At 35.5% G+C, this 25,910-nt stretch overlaps 1 protein-coding gene across 21 annotated transcripts in view; it reads right to left on the bottom strand.

Moving 5' to 3' along the window:
• CDC42BPA (CDC42 binding protein kinase alpha) overlaps positions 1-25,910 on the bottom strand; it is a 327,011-nt gene that overhangs the window by 119,094 nt on the left and 182,007 nt on the right. For all 21 annotated transcript variants that reach the window (XR_011434078.1, XM_070255597.1, XM_005607958.4 and 18 more), the window contains 2 exons: positions 15,913-16,035; positions 2,499-2,632 (listed from right to left, as the gene is read on the bottom strand). Coding sequence is in view for 20 of the 21 variants with exons in the window: in XM_070255597.1 (XP_070111698.1) it covers positions 2,499-2,632; positions 15,913-16,035 (257 nt within the window). In the remaining variant the exon portion in view is untranslated. The remainder of the gene's footprint in view (positions 1-2,498; positions 2,633-15,912; positions 16,036-25,910) is intronic.

The raw sequence follows: 25,910 nt of genomic DNA, 5'->3' as shown, positions 1-25,910 counted from the left end.
GCAAAAATAAATTTCTGGTATATTAAAAATTTAAATATGAAAGACCAAACTTAAAAAATTTGAGATAAAAATTTAGGAGAATTATTTTTTACATCACATTTCTTACACAAGCCAGCAAAAACACTAATCATAAAAATAAAGATTGATAAATTTGACTAAATTAAAACTGAAAACCTTTGTTAATCAAAGAATCCCATAAAGAAAATGAAAAGACAAGCTACTAACTGGGAGACATCTGTAACATAACTGATAAAAAATTAACGCATCCAGAAATTTTCAAGAATTCTTACTAACCAATAAGAAAAAGACAAACAGCCCAACAGAAAAATGCACAAAGGAGAGTAAGAGTCATTTCACAAAAGAAGAAATATAAATGATAAGTGGACATATGTGAAGATAGTCAACCTCATTAGTAATTTGAGAAATGCAAATTAAGGCCATAATAAAACATCATTTTATACATAAAATATCAATATAAACTAGGTTGGCCCCAAATAATATATCTAGTAATATTAAGTACTGTTGAATATGAAAACTCCTATATACTACTGGTAGGAGTATAAATTGGTTCAATCAGTGGAAAATGATTTGGTATTGTTATAAAAAAATAGAGTATTTGCGTTGCTATGACCCAATTATCCTACTCCTGTTTGTGCATGTGTGTGTATCAGGATGCATGTTCAAGAATGTTCAAAGCGGTATCACTTAATAGTAGCTATCAATTATAAATATGTAATTTATAACTGATATATAATATCAATTATATGCAAATATAAATGTGAACAAAAAATTGGATGAATTGTGGGGTGTTCACATAATGGTGTATTATATAGCAACAAAGTGACAGCTACATGGATGAATCTTAGAAATATAACATTGAATGAAAAAACAAATTGCGAAAGGTTGCATATGCTACGAAGTTCAAAAACAAGCAACACTAAATTATATATTGTTTAGAGATATACTAATATGTGATTAAAAAATGTTTAAGTACGGGAATGATTAACATAAAATTCAGAAAATTAATTACCAGTTTCAGGGAAGCGAGGAGACAGGGATAGGAAATGACTACCCAGGGCTACACCACAAAGTAGGTAATATTCTCTTTCTTAAGTTAGATGGTAGGTTCACAGGTGTTCATTTTATTGTTTGCATCAAAACTTACAGAATGTTACATTTATTCTTTTATATGCATTAAATTAAAAAAATCTTAAAAAGAATCTCTGCTGCTTAACATATTAAGCAAATCACTTAAACTTCTTCATCAATATAGTGTTTCTTTTTAGCACTACCCTCTTCTCAAAATATACTAGAAGGATTTTTAATATTAAAACATTAAAAATTGGCAAAATACCTTTTACAATAAACTTAAAAATCAGATTCTCATCCTTATTATGTTAACTAAGTTGGGCTGAGTAATCCTACCTTTAAATATATAATAGTTAACCATTAATATTACTATAATATTATTAAAACAAATAGAATATGCTATAAATTACAAAAACCATTAAATTTGCCATAAATTTAAATGGATCTATACACTACATAGTTTGAAACTGCATCAAGATAAAAGTAAAAACATACTAATCTAACTCAATTTAAACTTTACAGATTTCTCTCTTAGTCTTTTTGATTTGATTCATCAGCAAACGGTTATTTTTAATTGCTTCCATTTCTTTATTGGCAGCAAGACTTATAAATCTTGCCCAGAAGGACTTCATTCTGTATTATCAATGCATTATATACTGTTTCACTAAATACAATTTATACTATGCCATAAACCACTCATTTCTTTTTTGAACTGGCTACTATTAATTCCAACATTTTTTAATTTGTTAATGAAAGGTAAAGTACACACAGTGTGTGATTTAAGTACAGTATTTTTCTCTAGTGTTTGAATATTATTTACCCTATTGTACTGTTACAGTGCCTTAGCTATTAATAAATTTTGGTGATGCTTATAATACTGTTTAAGTATCACACAAAGTTCTTATGAAAATTTAATTGTTCATCCATGCTATGAAAGACAAACTGACATTTTAAAAAATCACTAAAGCATTAAAATCATAAATCATTATAAAAATGATAAATCATGAAGAAATTTTTTATTATAATCTTTTAAGAATGTTGTAACAGCAAGTCACAATGAAAATATGCCTGTACTTTTTATTTTTCCATAAACACTAAACAGATTTTACTATTCTCCTTTCCTTAATAATATTTCTTTTTCAATAACATTCACTTTAATCAAGTCCTTTGATTAACTTTCCAAAAGAACAAAAGATTCTGAACGTTAGAGCCTCAAGAACATCAAGTTTCTCCATTACTCGCTATTAATCCAAAGACATACACTAAAATGATTCTCGAATTTTTAGACCAACTTTTTGTAGACAAAATATAGTATATATTATTATAATTCATTATGAATGCTTTCAGTCTACAAATTAAACCAGGTGAAGAATTCAGAAAGCTGTCACAATCCATCCATATATTTTTACCTTATTTAAGTCCTCCCTTTCTTGCTGTAATGCTTTGATTTGCTTTTCATAAGCCTTGATTTGTCTAAAAGCATCATCTAGTTCTCGCCTCACAGAATTAGCTTCTTCAAGTTGCTGTTCCAAGTGACTTGATTCTAAAGAGAGAAGAAAATGTTTCTTTTACTATTTGTATAAAAACAAATGCTTGAAACCAAGGTTTAAAACAAGTAAATTTTTTAAAAAATAAAGTATTTTGAGTTTGGTGTTAGGCTTACTGACACCACATCCCACTATGACTCATGACAATTAAATGTTTCTCAGTTCACTGTAAAGATGGAGTACAGCTAATGCCAGTGTGAAAATGTGCAAAATTTTTGCACAAAACTTCGGTGCAAAAATGCTTTACATATCTATCAGAAAAAAAAGACCATACTTCTAAAAACGGTACCTTCAGAACCAATTAAAAACTTAAAACTAACAAAAAAGATGAAACCAACCAAACAAAACACACACGTTCTCCTCTACTATTGGTTAGCATTCTTGTGCTGATGTTAGTCAAATTATTTTAAGGTGGTTTTGCTTCTAATATTGTGATTCAAGATCATCCAGACTGGTTTCACTAGTGGTGATTTGAAGAATAAATTTCAATTTCTAAAACTAAATTATTTGAAAACTTCTGATCTAGGTCAGTTCCTCCATTTTTCAGATGAAGAAACTAAGGCTCAGGAAATGGAATAGCTTACCTAAGGTCACATTGCTAAATGAGTTCCAGATAAGACTAGAGCCCAGGAATTCTTGCATCAACCTCTCCAACTTGAAAGCGCTGTTATTAAACAACGTTTAACATTACCAGTTCAGACGAGTTATGAAACAAAATAAAATTATTAATTTTAACATATGCTTAACTAAAATTTAGTAAATTGATATGAAATAGGGGTGAGACTGGTGGTGTAGTAGTTAAGTTTGCATGCTCCACTTCAGCATCCCAGAGTTCATGGGTTGAGATCCTGGGCACGGACCTACATAACGCTCATCAAGCCATGCTGTGGTGGCATCCCACATACAAAATAGAGGAAGATTGACACAGATGTTTGCTCAGCGACAATCTTCTTCAAGCAAAAAAAAAGAGAAGGATTGGCAATGGATGTTAGCTCAGAGCCAATCTTCCTCACGAAAAAAAAAAAGGATTTATATGAAATATTTCTGGCATCAAACAAAAGTTAGCAAATTAAAGAACTGAAGCCAGTGAAAACAGAAAAATCTGAACACATACATTTACTTTTGTTCTGGATATTCTCTATTCTTTACAACCTTGTTACTCAGAGTGTCATCCCCAGACAAGCAGCATTAGCATCCTTTGGGAGCTTGTTAGAAATGCAGAATCTCAGGCCCTACCCCACACTGAACGACTCGGAGTCCGTACTTTAACAAGATCTCCAGGGCACTCATTTGCAAAGTGAAGTGTGGGAATGAACGTGCAAAGCGTTGCCCATTGCTGAGTCTGCTGCTTTCAGTAAATGAAGGAGTGCTTGTACCATGTTAGTTCTACTGAAAAGAGCACTTCATTGGTATGAACGAGTCCTGTAGTCAAAAAGTCACAAACTCATCAGTGTATCACACACTAACTGGTTCTAAATTCCTTAAACAAAATAACTGACTGATATTCAGGGTCTTAAACCTACAGATTTATTAAAAGTTTATTTATCTTAGGTATTTTGAAAGTCTAGATACATTTATAGATAGCACAGTTTTAACAATTTTTTAAAATATCGCCAAGCTGCATTTAGTTTTAATTTTGTCTTAATAGTATAATTTAATAAATGTTTTACTTGAAGAACACTAAAAGATCACAGGATGTTTAATCTTAAGGATCACAGGGTATTTAGTCATATTCAGAAATTATATTTTATCATTTTGTCCAATTTCAGCATTTCACGTGGGAAATTTTCTGTTTATACTAATTTTTCCAGACATTTTTCAAATGATATTTTTCTGTTATTTTAGGATTTCAACAATTTGTAAAGTAGATATCAATTTAGTTTGCTATTTCTAATAATTTGGAGTCAACATTTAGTGTGTGACACAGCTGACTTCTGTCATTTCTGGGGTCATTTTAATTAAACTTCATGGTTAAAGTCTATCGATCTAGAGGACTAATATGGTCATTCAGTAATCCCTTCTGAGAACACTCACTTCCTTTCTTCTACTTTGAAGAGTTCCTCCCTAGCATGTTAAACTTTTTTGCAAATTGAGTCATTCACTTAACTGCTCTTTGTTAGAAACAAAAATGAAATCAGTATTTCATAAAATGTCTGCATCATATAAAGTTTATAGCAAAATGAATTACATGAGATAGTTTCAATAGGCTTAAATGATGTTTTTCTTATTTTATTTCAATATAGGCTGAATTTTAGTTTTATCCCAGCCATTTCACTGTGGCTGCTTTGCAATAGAGTTGTTAATCATATATATGAAATATATGATTATATGTTTATGTCAGAATTCTATGTCATATTTTCATATTCCATATTTCAGACACTGTCTAAAAAGCTCAAAATATTCATGTAAACAACAACATGTAAATTATGAGAAGTATAAGAGGAAATGTACTGGATAAAGAAGTGTTGGAGGAGACACACCCATCCAATTATTTATAAAATCCTCCAATAGGGAGAGAAGTATAGCACTTGTAATTTGAAATACATATAATTTTGCATTCTCCAAAGATAAAAACGCAAAATCAAGAAAAATCCAGAATACATTGAACTTCAGCCAACCACTGTAAAATGGCTAAGGCAGAGGAGCCTTTACTTTCATACAATAAATAATAAATTCAATTAAAACTTTGAAAGAACCCTCAAAGACTACCAAATATATCTCAGGCAACACAATTAGCCATAACATTTAGATAAAGTTATGAAAAACTAGTTTTAGTGAATAAATAGAAAAAGTAGCACTAGGAAAGTGGGTTAGCTCATACCCTCTAAATAGTTCTTAGCTCACTGGTGCTAGCAGAATTCTGAAGTTCGATCTGTTAGTAATGAGGATTTCATGAAGGCATAATACATAGTAAGTGATTTTCTTTGCACTGTGTGGCATATAAGAGAAATATAAAATATGGTCTCTGTCTTGAAGGAGATAAGTTAGGAAGAAAAGAGTAACACTCTTTAAATCACAAACAAAGCAGAAAATCAAGTGTAAATTGTGCGGCAGGTTATGGGCGCCAGAGGGATTAAGAGAAGGGCAAAGGGGGCCCCTGACTCAAGCAGGACTTCAAGCGGAACACCAGTAAGCTGCAGAAGGGCTAAGACTGGAGTCGGAGGGAGGCTGGCAGAAGAGTCACAGCACCTCTCTCTTTCCACTATGTTCTTATTCCTAAAATAATTCATAACTCTTCTGAGTCACAAAGAGATCTTACTTATAACCATCATGGGGAAAAACACGTTTCCCTATCATCTCCTCCTCGATTCACTATCCTCCTCCTCTACTTACACGACGTAGGACAGTGTGTGTGTGTGTGTGTGTGTGTGTGTGTGAGAGAGAGAGACAGAAAGAAGGAGAAAGGGACAGAGGGAGAAACAGAAAGAGTGAGACTCAGACAGTACATGGAGGCCCAAACCACCAACCTTGAGGTAATAAAAGAATGGGGGTTATAAAGCACATTATAAGTTACAGTAAATGTTTTGTTTAGGAAACAAAAAAGCATTCCTTTACTTTCTCATATAAAAATATTAGATGAAAGTATGAATTTTTATTCTTGTCTGCAGATGGTCAACAATAATGTACTGAGTGTCCATTATATGGTACCCGGAAACTTTGTGCTACCCTCTTGGAGTTTAGAGTGTGATGAGGAAAGTAGATAATAAAAAGAAATTGTAAACAGTTATAATTTATAATTTACTAAATTTTTCTAGGAGTTTAAAAATATTGGAAAACATTGCCACAGGAAAAGAAAAGATATAAAGACATTAACAGTGGGTATCTGTTTACACAAAGACCTGACTTAAGAAGTCTCTAGAGGAACATTAGATGGAAGGTGATTTGGACACTTTTTTCCCTTAGATCCAGGGCTCAAGCTGGGGCTACTCAACAGGCGGGTCCTCAGGGGAGCCCGTTTTTTATCCCCAGTTCTTACGTCAAAATATTTAAGACAGCTTGGGTGTAATTAGGAATGAGACACAGATTTTATCCTCAACCTTACCACTATGCCTCTAGCACCTAATGTAATTCTTGGAACATAGTGGCAACTCAGCAAACATGTTTATGGACTGAATTAAGAATGAAATGAATGTTGCTGGTGGGAATGTAAATGATATAGCCACTGTGGAAAACAGTATGGCAATTCTTAAAAAAATTAAACACAGAATTACCATATAATCCAGGAATTCCACTTCTTGCTATATATCCAAAAGAAGAGAAAACAGGGACTTGAACGGATCTTTCTGCACTCACGTTCATAGCAGCACTATTCATAATAAACAAAAGATGGAAGCAACCCATAGGTAGGAATAAAGTAAAAGAAGGAAATCTCAAACAATAGGAGTTTAGTGGTAAACAATTTCCCCAGTTAGGGTGACTCCTTCCAGGGACCATTTATTTGTGTGTAAGGGATGAAAGTGTGTTGGGAATTGCCTGTAAAGACACCATATAGAAAGACAACTTAGGAAGTGGTCAGAGAAGGTTTCCAAGAGTGAGGTTTCATTTACTCACTTATTCATTCATCAACAAATACTGATTTAGGGTTTTTAATGTGCCAAATACTATTACAGGCACTTGGATATACCAATAAATGAAACAAAGTTGCTGTTTTCAAGAAGAATATAGTCTAGTGATGAAGTAAGGGAAATAAAGGAATATACAAATAAAAAAAATATGTCAACTGGGTAAAGTTTTATAGAGGAGCAGAAGTTTGCCAGGTGAAGAATGTTTCCAGCAAACAACCATGCAAAAATGAATGAAGGAAGGAAGGAAGGAAGGAAAGAAGGAAGAGGGGGTGGAGAAAGAAAAGAAAAAAATAACAACAAAATAATGTGAAAAACCTGGAGGCAATTAGTGAAACTAAAAGTAGTTCACATTATGGCTAGAATCAGTGGGTGAGGGAGGAGTAACAAGAGATGGAGCCAGAGAGGTAAATACACGCAGGATAATGAAGGGCCTTATAATCAGAACTGAGAAACTTTAATTTTACCCAGGAGGCAATGGGGATCCACTGAAGATATTTAAGCATGTGTGTTGAAGCGTGTCTGGTATTTTTGCCATAAGCATCTTTCCTGCAGGCAGATTCACCACAAACATTTTCGCTGCACAACTAATTGGCTGTAAAGACAATTTTGCCCTAAGAGATAAAGTAACTGGTTGATTGACAGTTTTGGTTTCATTTGATTAGAAATGGTTTTCACTTAGTTCATATTGGTTTTCATTTGGTTACAAGTATGCATCCTAGTATTTTGATGAAATTGATATTTCTCTTAATGATGGAAGACATTTTAGCAAAGCAAAGAAAAAAACGTGTGATGGTAAACAAGGAGATGAATCAACAAGTGAAAAAAATAAATGTATAATACCACGAATGGATGACTTGGAAGACAAAGTGCTCAGGTAAAAATCCACAAAATAAAATGAGCTTTTTGCACATTATTGGCATGAATCTACACACATTTAAATACTCAAATATTTGTATCCAAATATTTTGTATTTTGATTTTTCATAGCCAAGTCTTTTTAATTTTGTTATTCATTTTGTTATTCATTCTTTTTAATTTTGTTATTCATTTTTCATGTTTCATTAAAAAAACATTTTTCATGTTTCATTAAAAAAACCATTTGTGACCTAATGAAGCCAAAACTGTCAACCAGCAATGGCAAAATTGCTGCAGAGCTGTGCAGTGAAAATGTGGCTAAACTGCGTGTTGCAAAGACACTTGGGGCAAAAATACCTAGAACCATGTTGAAGCTGTGACAGGATCAGATTTACACTGTAAAGTCTTACTCTGGAAACTTCTGCTTCAAGAATGATGGAACAGAAGTATTTTCCCTTCTTCCTATTAAGCACAACCAAAACCTCTGGACATTATACATAAAACAAACATAAGAAGATTGAAATTTGGAGAGAAAAAGGATCACTGGCTAGGGACAATGAAACCTGACACAGTGGTGTCAGGAACACTGGAACAATACTGGTAAGTATTTTGGGTTTTCTTTTTGGTTCATGTTTCCCAGACTTAGAGCTAAAGAAGCCCGCAAGCCAGAAATACCAATAAAGGCAGACAATAAAAGCCCAACAAAAGCCTATTCTTTCTAGCCAAAGGACCAGGAAAGGGGCAAACTAGCAAGACAGAAAACTTAGAAAATAACTATTCTACTCAAGTTGAACAACCCAGAAAAAACTGTGACCCCAATCTCATCTGTGTCAGCAAAAGACAAGTAGGGAGCTAGATTTCCAACCACATGAAGTTATAATGAAGCGCTCAAACACATCTCAAGGGTAGTCATAGAAGGACAAGTAGGGGGCCAGGATGTTCAACTCCACTGGCTGGTATCAAGCCCCCTCCCACAAGCCATGTCAGTGGAAACCACATGGGGAACCAGGACTTCCAACTCCAACCCAGCAGTGAGGAGGATCTCTACTTTCTGCCTGCTGAGGTGGTGTTAGAACAGAGTAAGAATAATTGCCCAGCAGTAATAAGGCCACTCCCACCAGCGTCAGTGGAAAGCAGGTGGGGGTGGGGTGTTAGAACTCCCAACCTCTTCTTTAGGAGTAACGAGGAGCCCTTCTTTAGGCCTCAAGGGAGGCCGAGTAGGGAAACCGGACTTCTACCTCAACCTGGCAGTAAGGAGACAGCAATCTCTTTTCCACTGCTTGAGTGGTGTCAAGAAAAGTCAGCTAAGGGGCCGGCCCAGTGGCGCAGCGGTTAAGTTCACAGATTCCAGTTCTCAGCGGCCTGGGGTTTGCCGGTTCAGATCCCAGGTGCGGACAGGACACCGCTTGGTAAAAGCCATGCTGTGGTAGGCATCCCATGTATAAAATAGAGGAAGATGGGCATGGATGTTAGCTCAGGGCCAGTCTTCCTCAGCAAAAAGAGGAGGATTGGCAGTAGTTAGCTCAGGGCTAATCTTCCTCAAAAAAAAAAAAAAAAAGAAAGAAAGAAAGAAAAGAAAAGTCAGATAAAATGGAAGCTTTAAACAAGATCCAGAGTCATTAATCAAAAATTACTCACCCTACCAAGAACCAGAGAAATCTCAAGTTGAATGAGAAAAGAAAATCAATAGATATTGACAATAAAATAAGAGATATGTCAGAATTATCTGACGAGACATTAAAACAGCTGTGATAAAAATGGTTCAGTGAACAATAATAAACATATTTGAAACAAACAGAAGACCCAAGCATAGAAAGTTTCAGCAAAGAATTAGAAGATTAAAGAACAAAGTGGAAATATTAGAAATGAATAAAAATCTCAGAGGGTGGATTCAGCAGCACAAAGGAGGGGTGAGAGGAAAGAACCAGTGAACTGGAAAGATATAACAGTAGAAATGAACCAATCTGAACAATAAAGTAAAAACAGAATGAAAACAAAAATGAACAGAGCCTCAGGGATTTGTGGGATAGTAACAAAGAGCTAACATGCACGTCATCAGAGTCTCACAAGAGAAAGTAGGCAGGTGTGGAAAAGCACCCAAAGAAATAAGGAGTGAAAACTTCCCAAATTTGACGGGACATAAATCTACAGATTCAAGAAGATGAACAAATACCAAACAGAATAAACCCCAAAAGATCAATGCCAAAACACACCACTAAACATCAGAAAACTAAAGAAAAACTCTGCAAGCAGCCAGAGAAAAACAGCACCTTAGATAAAGGAGAAAAGTACTCAGAATGACAGTGAATTTCTCCTCTGAAACCATGAGTCCTAAGGGAAGTGGCATGACATTTTTCACATGCTAAAACAAGAGAACTATCTTTAGGAATGAAGTGAAAGTAAAGACATTCATAGAACAAGGAAAACTAGGAGAATTTGTTAGAAGCATGCCTATCTTTAAAAAATGGCTAAAGGAAGTGCTCTAAACAGAAAGCAAACAACAAAGCAATGAACTCAGCAATATCAGGAAGGAAAAAAAGAGTATGGTAAGTAAAAATACGGATAAATATGATTTTTTTTATCCACTTAAGTTTTCCAAATTATATTTCATGGATGAAGGAAATATTATAACCTTGTCTGATTTGCTTCTAAAACAGATAAAGAGGAAATATTTAAAACAATTACATAATTAACAGAATAAACAGTTATCAACAGAAAACAGACTGTTATAACTTTAAGATATTTTATGTAAGCTTCATGGTAACCACAAAGCAAAAACCTACAGTAGATACACAAAATAAAAAGAGAAGGGAATCAAAGCACACTACTACAGAAAATCATCAATTCACAAGCAGTCAGGAAGACAGAAAGAATGGAACAAAGGAACTACGAAACAGCCAGAAAAACAATAAGACGAGATTAGTAAATCCTTATCTATCAATAACTACTTTAAATACAAATGGATTAAATTCTCCAATAAAAAGACCTAGAGTGATTGGATGGATAAAAAAACAAGACCCAACTATATGCTGCCTACAAGACTCACTTCAGCTTTAGGAAGAAAGATAGGCTTAAAATGAAAGAAGGGAAAAAGTGGAAACCAAAAGAGAACAAGGGTAACTATACTTATATTAGACAAAATAGATGTTAAGTCCAAAATAGTAACAACAAACAAAGAAGGTTATGATATAATAATAAGGGGTCAATTCATCAAGGGGATATAACAACTATAAATATATATGCACCCAACATTGTAACATCTAAATATATTAAGCAAATACAACAGATCTAAAGGGAGAAATAGACAACAATACAATAATACAAGGTGACTGCAATACCCTACTTTTAATAATGGATGCATCATCTAGACAGAAAATTGATAAGGAAATATTGGACATGAACTACGCTTTAGATCAAATTAATCTAACAGCCATATACAGAGCATTCCATACAAGAGCAAAAGAATATACATTCTTCTCAAACACACAGGAAATATTCTCCAGGATATATCAAAAGTTAGGTCACAAAACAAGTCTTAATAAATTTAGGAAGACTGAAATCATACCAAAGATGTTTTCCAACGACAAAGGTATGACACTAGAAATCAACAAAGGAGGAAACTGGAAAATTCACAAAAATCTGGAAATTAAACAAAACACTCCTGAACAACCAATGGGACAAAAAGAAATTAAAAGGGAAATCAAAAAATATCTTGAAACAAATGAAAATGGAAACACAATATACCAAAACTTATGGAATACAGCAACAGCAGTTCTAAGAAGGAAGTTCATTGTGATAAACATCCACATTAAAAAAAAAAAATATCTCAAACACCTAACTTTATACCTCAAGCACTTGAACTTTACACTCCAAGAAAAAGAACAAACTAAGCCCAAAGGTAGTAGAAGGAAGGAATTAATAAAGATCAGACCAGAAATAAATGAAACAGAGACCAGAAAAACAATAGAAAGGATCAATGAAACTAAGAGCTGGTTCTTCAAAAAGACATTCAAAATTGATAAACCTTTAGCTAGACTAAGAAAAAAAGAGAGTACATTCATATAAAGAAAATTAGAAATGAAAGAGAAGACATTACAACTGACATCATAGAAATACAAAGATCATAAGAGACTACCATGAACATTTATATCCTGGCAAATTAGATAACCTAGAAGAAACAGATAAATTTCTAGAAACATACAACCAACCAAGAGTGAATTATGAAGAAATAGAAAAACCTGAACAGATCAATAATGAGTAAGGATACTGAATCAGTAATCAAACCTCCCAACAAAGAAAAGCCAAGGACCTGATGGCTTTACAGGTGAATTCTACTAAACATTTAAAAACAGAATTAATACCAATCCTTCTTAAACTCTTCCAAAAAAATGCAAGAGAAGGGAATACTTCCAAACTCATTTTACAAAGCCAGCATTATGTTGATACCACAGCTACACAAGGGACATCAAAAGCAAAAATCAACGAATGGGACTACATCAAACTGAAACGCTTCTGCACAGAAAAGGAAAGCATCAACAAAATAAAAAGGCAACCTAAATGGGAGAAAATATTTACAAATCGTATATCTGATAATGGGTTAATATAAAAAATATATAAAAATATAAAATATATAAAACTCAATGGTCAAAACCCAACAATCTGATTAAAAAAGGAGCAGAGGATCTGAATAAACACTTATCAAAAGAAGACACAGATGGCCAACAGGTAGTCAAAAAGGTGTTCAACATCACTAATCATCAGGAGAATGCAAATCAAAACCACAATGAAACATCACCTCACACCTGTTAGAATGGCTGTCATCCAAGAGACAAGAAATAACAAGTGTTGGATGTGCAGAAAAAGGAATCCTTGTGCACTGTTGGTAGGAACGCAAACTGGTACAGCCACCATGGAAATCACTATGGAGGTTCCTCAAAAAATTAAAAATAGAACTACCATATGATCCAGCAATTCCACTGATGGGTATTTATCCAAATGAAACAGAAACACTAACCTGAAAAGACAGATGCACCTCCATGTTCACTGCAGCATTATTTACAATAGCCAAGACATGGAAGCAACCAAAGTGTCCATCAAGGGATGAATGGATGAAGAAAATGTGAGGCATATATATGATGGAATATTATTCAGCCATAAAAATAAAGGCAATCTTCCCATTTGTGACAATATGAATGGACCTTGAGGGCATTATGCTAAGTGAAATAAGTCAGACAGAGAAAGACAAATACCATACAATCTCACTTAGATGTGGAATCTAAAAAAGAAAAACTAAATTCACAGATATAGAGAATAGATTGGTGGTTGTAAGAGGTGAGGGGTGTGGGGTGGGTTAAAGGGGGAAAGGTGGTCAAAAGATACAAACTTCTAGTTATACAACAAATAATTCTTGGGAATGTAATGCACAACACAGTGACTACAGTTAGTAATACTGTATTGTATATTTGAAAATTGTTAAGAAAGTAGATCTTAAAAGCTCTCATCACAAGAAAAAAAATTGTACTGTGTGTGGTGATGGATGTTAACTAGACTTCTGTGGTGATCATTTCACAACGCATACAAATATCAAATCACTATGTTGTATGCCTGAAACTAATATAATGTTACATATGTCAACTATATCTCAGTAAAAAAAAACAAAGGCAGTACAAAAGAAAAAAGAAAACCAAAGACTAATATCACTCATGTATATAGAATAGAATTTAGTAATATATAAAAATAATTATATACCATGACCAGGGATGTACATATTCCAGGGACGTAAGGTTAGTTCAAATATTTCAAAATCAACCAGTCTAATCCACCATACTAACAGGTTAAATAAAGAAAAAAAAAAAAATCACATGTTCATATTAATCAATGAAGAAAAAATTCAACACCTATTCATGATAAAAACCCTTAGAAATACAGGAATAGAAGGGAATTTCTGACTTGATAAAGAGCATCTATAAAAAACCTACAACAAATATTACACTTAATGGTGAAAGACTGCATGCTTTCCCCATAAGACAGGGAAGAAAGCCAGGATGTCCGTTCTCACCCCTCTTCTTCAACACACTGCTGCAAGTTCTAGCCAGTGCAATTCGAGAAGAAAAGGACATAAAAAGCATAGAGACCATAAAGGCTGAAATAAAACTATTCTTATTAGCAGATGCATGATGGTCAGCACAGAAAATCACAAGGAATCTATAAAAGATTTTCAAAAACTTTTCTAGAACTAATAAATGAGACAGGCTTATGAATGTTTTCCAAATCCGTATTACCTCTCTGAAGATATGTCACTGACCATCCTAGTTGGTCTTGTGTTCCACTGCTTTTTTAGTGTCAAAGAACTCTAACACATTCATTGTCACCAAAAATATTTTATTGCTGATATCAAAGCAAATGATTCTGCTTATCACATTCTTAATCTAACTTATTTTTAGAAAGATAAAGCTATAAAATTTTGATAAAGAGAAAATTCTTAGAGAATCCCTTAAAAAACAGAACAGCATAAATTATGCTCAAATTTAAAATCTCCATGTGCATTTAATATAAGCAAAGTATTAATACGGCATTTTAAATAGTCCTTTCCATAGAAGACCCTGTATCAGATTCTTACTTTTCCTTCACTTATTTTGGCCTAAAATGCATTTCTGGAGGGGCTGGACCATCCTAGCTAAAACAGTACCTTCTCTTCCTCTCTGTTTCTCTACATAACCAAGATCGCACCATGACTCTCAACTCTGCAAGAGGCTCCCATTTCACTCACAGAAAAAATCAAAGACCTTCTACTAGTCAGTAGGACTCTACTGATCAGGTAACAACCTCTCTCCACCCCTTTACTTCTCTAACCTCATCTCCTTCCTCTCTCCTTTCTTGCTCATTCCGCTCCAGCCATGCTGTCCTCTGTGTTTTATCTGAACTCATGAGGAACATGCTGACTTTAGGGCCTTTGCACTGACTAGTCCTCCTGCTGGGAACACGTGTTTCCCATGTAACTGCATGGCTAAGCCCCTTTCCATCTTCAAGTTTTGCTCACATGTCACCTTCTCCATGAGGCTTACACCTGGACCACCCTACTTAAAATCAGAACAGTCTTCACCTTGCACTTCTGACCCACTCTCCTTATTCTGCTCTATTTTAAAGCACCTATCACTTCCTTACATAACGTATTATTTAGAAAGTTATACAGTTATTGTTTTATGTCTTCTGTTTGCCTTCCACCCTAGCAAGGACAAGGATTTTTGTCATTCTGATTAGTACTACATACCAAGAGTCTAAAATGACACCTGGGTACACAGTCGGTGCTCAAAAAATATTTGTTGAATGAATGGAATAAATGAATGAATGGATATAATAGGCATATCAACAATTGTCAAAATTAATCTTAATTAAGCTCAGCAATACACTGAAAAATGAATTGTTTCAAAGAAAACAAATTTTCACATGGCTCGACATCTGTATACATGTAATCCCCACTCTACACTGTTCTTCTTCCTCACCCCAACGCTCTTCCCCTACTCACATATGCCAGGCAAATTCCAACTAAATATCCCAAACTAATGTCTTCCAAAAGAGTTATCTTTGTTAACTTAAATCTGGGTAGGTGCGCCTCCTATGTACTCTCCAAGTACCTATGCTTATTTTTCTTACAGCCTTTTCATGGGTATTACAAAAACTGTTTATCTTTTTCCTAGAGCAAAATGTGAGCTCCATAAGAGCAGAAACCCTCTTACTTGTTTTTCCCTCTGAGGCATATAACCCACACTACATAACACATGATAGGTCCTCAATAAATGTTTTGTGTGTGAATAAACTTTTAAAAATCTAAATTAATAGTTTGTCACAGAAATTTACCTCTTACTTGTTTCCTTAGTTTTTCGATTTCTTCTTTTAAGTTTTTGATTTCTAAATCTTTGCTTGCTGTGAGTGGACCATCAGCAGTTGAATACTGCAGAGCTTGGACAGTCTGCGTTGACTCTAAAAAAACCAATAAAAGACAGAATGAGAAATATGATGATACTCTAAATTTTTTAAACTAATAGCAACATACATCTTTCTAGGGAAATCCTTACACAATTCTACTGATCAAAACAACCACCTTGACAAAAAGCAATGCAAACACATTAAAATTAAGTCACAAAACTCCACTGCATATGTCTTTAAAATTACATGTAGGAAAGAAGCCACCTTCTAACATGTGAGCTTTTCAATTTTAAACACTCTCCCAGTGAGTCAACTGTTCAGCCCCTTTCATCCCAGCAGAGAGTGTCATCATGTGATAACCCAAAACGTTGTGTGTCAGACGATGAATGAAAAACTGAGTCTAGTGTGTGAAGGAAGGTTTAGAGATGTTAATATATAATAGGTAGAACTGCTGGCCTTCCAAATTTTGTATATGAAAGTTGAGGCTCACCTATAGATGAGTTTTCCTCAACAATTTAGTTAAAATAGAGATTATTATTAATTTATCTTGTGGTTCTAATCAGAAGATGTAAGATATTAAAGAAACATTAATTCTACTGAGGCTTATTCTCAGCATCAAAAGATATGGAAAAAAAGAAAACTTTAAAACCATTTTATGTCAGAAATGAAACCACCCTTGTCCTAAAATAGTTATTCAGCTATCTTATGCAGGGTTCCCCGATAGTAACTCTTTTTTTTTTTTTTAAATCTACAGTGGGTATTGTTTGGGAACCAGCTTTGTGCTTTTTTTTTTTTTTGAAGAAGAAGAAGATTGGCCCTGAGCTAAATCTGTGCCCATCTTCCTCTATTTTGTATGTGGGATGCCGCCACAGCATGGCTTGATGAGTGGTGCACAGGTCCGTGCTCGAGATCCAAACTCGTGTACCCTGGCCTGCTGAAGCACAGTGCATGAACTTAACCACTATGTCACCAGGCTAGCCCCGCCAATATTAAGCCTTTATTGCACCATAATGTTTCGTTAGTACAAATCATTATAGATTGCATTAAGTTACTTACATTGTTTATATAAGGCTTTATATAACTTACTACTTATACAACTTATATTAATACCATATGTATTACTTATATTATTTATATATATATTTTAAATTCCAAAAGACTATGACCTTCAGAGGATGGAGAGTTTTACCACCTGTACAGAGAATAACATCGTTATCTTCGTACACTTGGTTGCCATCAAATATTTGTTAATTTGAATTACAGGTGTAAGATATACCATATTGTACATCTAATCATGATCTTCTACATCCAATACATATTTCTTAGACATTTCTTTTTCTTTGGATTCAAAACATGCTAAAAACTGATGCTTTCTGTGTTTATTATGTTTAAAAGAACATCTTTCATTTTTTTAAAGAAATCTAAGTTGGGAATAGAAAATGGAGAGTCATAAAAATACCCAGTGGACATTACTAGGCGCTGTCTTTCCTGCTCCACCCCACAAACTGCAGGGTATGGAGGTGGGGTGGGCACACCTGCTCCTCTTTGTGCCCTCTGTCCCCCGATAAATCCTAGGTCTGCTGAAAGACCTGTTTATTGTAACTATCCACTGTCTTTCCTGTCTGATTTTCTTCTTGAATAACGATCTCACACATTGTTCACTGCCCTTCTTCCCACTACAACTCTCTTTTTCACTCTTAGTATCTTTAACATCAAAATAGACAAGCCACCAAACACTGGCTTCTCAGGCAGGCAGACAAATCCCCTGTGACAGATACTGCTGGGTTTGTTTTTTACTTGGCAGCTATTCCTCTCTTCTTGCTTAAGAACCAAATTCACGTCAGGCTACAATGTGCATAGGCAAGGCGAGCCCAGCTAAAATTGAGGATGGTTTAAATCAATCATGGTTTTCCCACTTTACACTGCCAGTATTGGTTAAGAACTAAGAATGCGGCCTGGTTAGAACTAAGACTGCCTTGAGAAGAAATCCACTAGGGGGCCGCTTGGAAAGGTTTAATCTCCTATTAAGTGAGAAGGTTCCTTAAATGAACATTCCTTTTTTTCTGGTCTCTGGATGTGTCAACACACAAAGTCTGGAACTTTGGCAGTATTGTGGATTCATGAGGAGAAAGCCAAGAAAATCACAGAGAAACTAACCTCAATATCAGCACTGAAAACTGTCTACTTCCGTCTTTTTATGTGAGATAATAAATCCATATTTTTTAAGAATTCTATTACTTGCAGCCCAAAACAACCTAGCTGGTAGACTTCTCTCTAGCACAACCACAAAATCCACTGGTCACACCCTAAATCAGTGGTTCTCACCTTATGCAAATTTAGAAATAAGTATGTCTTGCGTGTGTGTGTGGTGGAGGGGTTGGGGTGGGGTGGTACTGACACAGTGCTAGGAGACGGCTACAGACATTCAGTGTCTGGGGACCAGGAAAGCTCAATGCCTTACATAATGTGCAACAGTCTCTCACATCAAAGAATTACTCTGCCCAAAAGCTTGCAGTTCTCCTACTGAGAAGTGCTACTGTATACTTTATCACTATTAATAAATAACTGTACACCCTCCAAAATCTTGATTTCAAGTATTAGAGTACTTACTCTAGAGACCACTTCAATAATTCCTCAATGCCACCAAGAGTGCCACTCCACTATTCCCAATGCTTTCCAGTCTTTCCTCTTCTCTTCCTTGTTTACCTGGGTTAGATTCATTTGTCCATCACTACAATAACTGCTTTCTACGCACACCTTCGATTTCTTTGCCTGTCTCTCCTCCGCTGTACTTAGCCAAGAAGGCCTTAATCTTGGCTAAATCTTACTCTCCTCCTACTTTGTGCTTTCACCCTAGTAGCTGAACGTGGTTGGAGAAAACACAGTCATTTAAAATTCATGTGTACTAATCTTAAATAGCTTGGCGATGCCTGGCAATTCTAAAACATTTCTTAGTACGTTTACTCTTCTCTTCTCTAAACTGACCATTTCACATCTTCTCTTTTACTTGTTAAAAATCTAATACACTCTCCACCTTCCTTATTCTCAGCTGATGACCCTGCTTAGCATTTGATTTATTGTCTGTCTTCTCAAAATAGAATGTAAGCACTGCGAGGGCAGGTAGTTTTTCTTTTTCTCTTCATTATTATATGCCTGGTTATGTGCAGAACAGTTCCTGGCTCATCGGCGCTCAGTATATAGCTGATAAATGGATGAATCTGCTTATACGTTAACCCATGCCATTGTATGAAACAGAGATTAACAGTAAAAGGCAATGATCTTATATTTTCGTTTGGTTTGCTTTGTATAAATGATACCAATGATGTAATGATACTCTCTAGGATCATATTGAAGAATTCAAAACACAAAAAACCCCTGGGAAATACGAATTTCTCATTCAGAATAGGATGGAGCAGGAAGCAACAGGTCATTGCTCTATTGCTCCTGTTGAGAAAAATAAAAATACACTACATAATTTGTAAAAATCTTATTTTTACCAACATCATGTATCTGGGAAAGCAAAGAGGACTAAGTAAAATAAATCAGAGAGGGATGAGCCACCCTGAGGTGAAAAGACTATGACAGCTGCCTCTTACTTTGGAAACGAATCCAATCCTGTGAGGAAGCTTAGGCTCAAGGTTGCCCTGAATTGAGGGATATTGCATTGGGGAAAAAAAAAAAAAATCACAGCTTCTGGAGGATGGGTGGGGCTGCTGCAACAATTTGGAAACCTCAGGCTCTGTAAATACGTGGTGTTGTTTTCCTCGTGGTACATTTCTTGTATCTGGGAAATGCATGGGAAGTTAGGGAGCTTCTATGAGTCAGACTGGGATCTCCTATAGTATTGAAGTATTTCAGAGACAGTCACGCTCCAGAAAGAGGGACTGTCTCAAACACATGATCCGTATCCCCATCAAGACATCTGCTAAATTTGGAAGTGGCATTGGGGTAGGAGGCTGAGGGACACAATAAATCTCCCACCATTTATACAGTGAGGGAGAAAGAGCCCCAACCAGGATCCATCCAATTCTCCATGACCTGTGAGACAGGAGGCAGGCCAAGTCTAATTAAAACTGCAACCCAGCCTTGACCTAGAGCAACTCCTGATTGGACAAAGAAAGGAAAATCCTCTCTGTAGTGAAAATAACATAAACACCATTTTCTGTCTTATTTTTATTCACGATATTTGTCATACAATAAAAATTATGAGATATTTGGAAAAGCAGGAATGTGTGATCAATAATCAAAAGAAAACAACAGAAATAGAGACAGACTCACAGATGATTCAGGTGTTGGAATGAGCAAACAAGGACTTTGAAATAACTGTTACTAACATGTTAAAGAAAATAGAGGAAAAGATAGACAAAAAGATGAGAAATTTCAACAGAGAATCAGAGACTTTAAGGAAGATTCAAATGGATATTCTTGAACTAAAAGAGACAATATCTGAAATTAAGAGTCATTGGATGTACTTAACATCAGAATAGATACAGCAGAAAACAGGACTAATAAACTTGAAGGCAAGTCAATAGAAAATATCAAAATTAAGCACAAAGAAAACTAAGAATGGAAGGAACAGGATAGAGAATAAAAGAAATGTGGGACACAGTCTAAGATATACACAATTAGAGTCCCAGAAGGAGTAGAGAGTGAATAGGGCAAAAGAAATATCTATAGAAGTCATGGCTTAGAATTTTCCAAAATTGATGGAAGATATCAATCAAGATTCCAGAAGCTCAGTGAATCCCACAAAGGATTTTACATTAATAAAAAGAAAACCACTCCTAGGCAGATAAAGTCAAACTGCTTGAAACTGAAGTTAAGAAGAAAATCTTAAAAGCAGCCAGAGGGGAAAAAAAAGATATATTCAAGAGACCAAGATTAACAGCTGACTTCTCAAATATAATGGAAATCAGAAAACAATGGAATAACATCTGTAGAGCATTGAAAGAAAAAACTGCCAAGCTAGAATTCTAACCCAGCAAAATACACTTCAAAAATGAAGGCAGAATAAAGACATCTCAGACAAACAAAATCTGAGAGATTTTGTCATAATACACAAATATCACAAAAAATACTAATAGTGGTTTTTCAGACCAAAGAAAAATGATTCCAGATGGAAACATGGATCATTAGGAAGAAATAAAAGGTGGCAAAAGGGTAAATGTGTGAATAAAAGAATATATTTAGGGGCTGGCCCGGTGGTGTAGTGGTTGAGTTTGTGCACTCTGCTTGGGCAGCCCAGTGTTTCTAAGTTCAGATCCTAGGCATGGACCTGCACATCACTCATCAAGACATGCTGTGGCAGCATCCCACATACAAATTAGAGGAAGACTGGCACAGATGTTAGCTAAGGTGACAATATTCCTCAAGCAAAAAAGAGGAAGATTGGCAATGGGTGTTAGCTCAGGGCCAATCTTCCTCACCAAAAAAAATATATATATATATATATATATATATAAACTATATAACAACTACACAAAGAGTTGTTGTAAGGTTCTTATATTGTTTATAAAGTGGTAAAATAAAAATTATTTTTAAAAAAGATATACAAAGACCTAACAGAAAAGATGGGCAAGAACCTTGAACAGGGACTTCACAGAGTGAATACCCAAATGGAGAGTAAGTATATGAAAAAATACTCAATCTTATACTTATTAGGGAAACGCAAATTAAAATCACAGAGAGAGACCACTACACAGACACCAAAATGGCTAAAAGTTATAAAGCTAACAATATCAAATTTGCATAGGAATATAAAACAAGTGGAAATACTGATACAATCACTTCAGAAAACTCTTAGACAATACCTTTTTAAAGCTGAAAATACACTATCCTATGTCCCAGAAATCCTACTCGTAGGTAGATACCCAAGAGAAATTAAACACATATGACCATCAAAAGAAATGGAAAAGACCCAAATGTTCAACAACAACAGATTGTAAGGTATGGTCTGAATGTCTGTGTGTCCCCCAAATTCATATGTTGAAATCCTAATCCCCAAAGATGATGTTATTAGGGAGTGGCCTTTGGGAGGTACGTAAGTTATAAGAGTAGAGTCCTCATGAGTGGGATTAGTGCCTTATAAAAGAGAGCCCGTGGAGATCCTTAGCCCCTTCCACCAGGTGAGGACACAGCAAGAAGGTGCTGGCCATGAACCCTCACTTGACCATGGTGGCACTTTGACCTTGGACTTCCAGCCTCTAGAACTGTGAAAAATAAATTTACGTTGTTTATAAGCCACCCAATCTGTTGTATTTTGTTATACAAGCCAGAATGGATGAAGACACTGGATAAATAAATTTTCAGTATTTACGTACAATGTAATACTAAACAGCAGTAAAAAAAGGAACAAACTATTGATACATATACAACATGGATGAATCTGAAAAACATGTTATATGAAAGAAGCTAGATACAGATGAGAACATACTGTATGAAACCATTTATATGAAGTTCAAGAACAGGTAAGATTAATTTATGGTGAAAAATGGTAGGGTAGTGTTTACTTCAGAGTAATGAGTTATAAAGTGGCAAAGGGCATGAGTGAACTTCTATGCTATGCTAGAAATGTTCTACATGTTGGCTGGGATGGAGATAATATGAATGTACACAGATCTCAACATTTACAGGGCTTACTCTTAAAAGTAAACACCTGCACACTTTACTGTACGTATATCACCACTTAAAAATCCAAACAGAGTGACATCAGCATCATGGTGGCATGAGTCCTTCCTTTTTCCTCTCTCTTTCGATTTGCAACGAACTGGACATCCATAACCAAACAAAAGTGCCTCTGCAAGGCACACCAGAACACCCGAGAGAGCCCTCCATCTGTGCATCCAAAAGGGGGTGGGTTGGAACTCGGAGGAGGCTACAGAGCCAAGATAGTTGCAGCAGCGGTGGCAGCAGTGATCTCTCTAGCAGAGGAGGTGGAAAGTGAAAGTGGTAAATGAAAGTCGGCCTGGCTGCAAGGGCTGCAGCTGGAGAGACACCTTTGCTCTTCAGTAACACCTAGACTTCTGAGGACAGACCTCCATGACTAGGGGGAAAGAAAGGAAAGGGAAGAAGGCAGACAAAAAGAACTGAAGGAATGCATTTCCTGCTGTCTGCCCACAGACTTCTGGGATCCCCCACTCGAGGACCCGCCTACCTACCCAAAGACTTGCACACTCCCTACCCCTCTGCCACCAGCTTTTTTCACACATCCTCCAAACTCTGGTGGTGAGTCAGCTTTGGTGGTGAGTCAACTCAGGTGAGTTCTGAGAAACCAAAAACTTGTGTTACAGCACCAACTTCTGGAAAACAATAGAAAGGCTTCTGATCGCCAACCAGCTGAACTCTTAGAATCAAAATAAACAAAGCCTTATCTAAACAGGAAAGGTGTCTGCTACTTCAAACGTTATGGCAGAGGCACATTTTATGAAACACTATGAAAAAGCATGGCAACACAGTATCACAAAAAGAAAACGACAATTCTCCAGCAACGAAACTCAAAGACATGGAATACTGTGATCTAACTGATAAAGAACTCAAAATAGCTGTTATGAAGAAATTCAACAATTTATAAGAAAACTCGGAAAGGCAACTCAATGAACTCAGGGACAAAATTAATAAACACAAGGAGTGCTTTACAAAAGAGATTGAAATTATAAAAACAACCAAACAAAAATTCTGGAGCTAAAGAACTCCAATGAGATGAAAAGTGCATTAGAAAGTATTGGATATAGAGCAGACCAGATGGAAGACAGAGTAAGAGATCTAGAGGACAGGAATTTTGAAATGATTCAGGCGGAAAGGAGCGAGAACTAAGATTTCTAAAAAGTGAAGAAACTCTGTATGAGTTATCAGACTCCATTAGAAAAGCCAATATAAGGATAATGGGTATGCTAGAAGGAGAAGAGAGGGAGAAGGGGGCGAGGGGTTTATTTAAAGAAATAATAGCTGAGAACTTCCCAAACCTGGGGAAGAAACTGGACATACAAATCCACGAAGCTAAAACAACACCTTACTATTTCAATGCAAAAAGGCTTTCTCCAATACATATTATAATGAAACTGTTAAAAGTCAATGAGAAAGAATTTTAAAGGCAGCTAGGGAACAAAGAAAGTAACCTACAAAGGAACCCCCATCAGGCTATCAGATTTCTCAGTAAAAACTCTATAGGCCAGGACAGTGGAATGACATATTCAAAGTATTGAAAAATAAAAATCTGCAGCCAAGAATACTCTACATGATAAAGGTGTCCTCCACATATAAAGAAGATATAAAGGCTTTCCCAGACAAACAAAAGCTGAGGGAGTTCTCCACCACTAGACCTGCCTTACAAGAAATGTTGAGCTCTTTAAGCTGAAATGAAAAGATCAAAGTATGCAAAACTCTGATTAAGGTGATAAAAAGACAGTCAGAATTAGAAACCTGCAACTTTATTTTAGAACAGTGTTAAACAATTATAGCATAAATGTTAAAGGAAGAGAGCATTAAAATAACTACAGCTTCTACAATTTGGTAATGAATCTACAGCATAAAAAGAGATAATTTGTGACATCAAAAATATAAAAAGCAGGGGATGGCCAGTGGTGTAGTGGTTAAGTTTGCACACTTTGCTTCAGCAGCCCGGGGTTCATGGGTTCGGATCCTGGGCGCAGACCTACACACCACTCATCAAGCCATTCTGTGGTGGCATCTCACATACAAAACAGAAGAAGATTAGCATGGATGTTAGCTCAGGGACAATCTTCCTCAAGCTAAGAGAGGAAGTTTGGCAACAGATGTTAGCTCAGGGCCAAAAGGGGAGGAATAAAAGTATGGAACCTCTATAGGCAAATGAAGACAAGTTGCTATCACCAGAAAATGGACTATTTTATCTATGAGATATTTTATGTAAACTTCATGGTAACCACAAAGCAAAAATCTAGAGCAGAGACACGAAACATTAAAAAAGGGGAGAATGAGCAAATCACCATAGAAAACCACCAACTTACAAAGGTAGACAAAAACAGACGGAAAAAGAAATAGAGATACAAAATAACCAGAAGGCAAAAGATAAAAAGGCAGTAGTAAGTCCTTACATATCAATAATCACCCTAAATGTAAATGAATTGAGCTCAACAATCAAAAGGCACAAAGTGGCTCGATAGATAAAAAAACAAGACCCAACTATTTGTTGCCTACAGGAGACTCATTTCAGCTCTAAAGACACACATAGGCTCCAAGTGAAGGGATGGAAGATGATATTCCAAGCAAGCAGAAAACAAAACAAAGTGAGTGTAGCCATACTTAGACAAAACAGACTTCAAGCCAAAAATGGTAACAAGAGACAAAGAAGGTCATTATATAATGATAAAGGAGTCAATACTATAAGAAGATATAGCGATTGTAAATATATATGCTCCCAACACCTGAACAAGCAAAATATATTAAGCAAAATACTAAAAGATCTTAAGGGAGAAACAAACCACCATACAATGACAGTAGGGGACTTCAATACCCCATTATCAGCAAAGGATAAAACGTCCAGACAGAAAAATCAACAAAGAAACATTGGAATTGAACCATACTTTAGAATAAATGGACTTAATAGACATATAAAAAACATTCCATCAAATAGCAGCAGAATACACACTCTTCTTAAGTGCACATGGAACATTCTCCAGGACAGATCATATGACAGGACAAAAAACAAATCTTAGCAAATTTAAAAAGATTGAAATCATACGAACTATCTTTTCTGACCACAACAGTATGAAACTAGAAATCAACAACAAGAGGAAAGTGAGAAGACCTACAAATATGTGGAAACTAAACAACATACTTTTGAGCAATCAATGAGTCAAAGAAGAAATCAAGAGAAATAAAAAATTATCTCAAAACAAATGCAAATGAAAATACAATATATTAAGTTTGTGGAATGCAGTAAAAGTAGTTCT

This window comes from Equus caballus, chromosome 30, assembly GCF_041296265.1.
Source record: "Equus caballus isolate H_3958 breed thoroughbred chromosome 30, TB-T2T, whole genome shotgun sequence".
In the NCBI taxonomy this organism is placed as follows: domain Eukaryota; kingdom Metazoa; phylum Chordata; class Mammalia; order Perissodactyla; family Equidae; genus Equus; species Equus caballus.
This window is presented reverse-complemented; position numbering and strand designations above follow the sequence as displayed.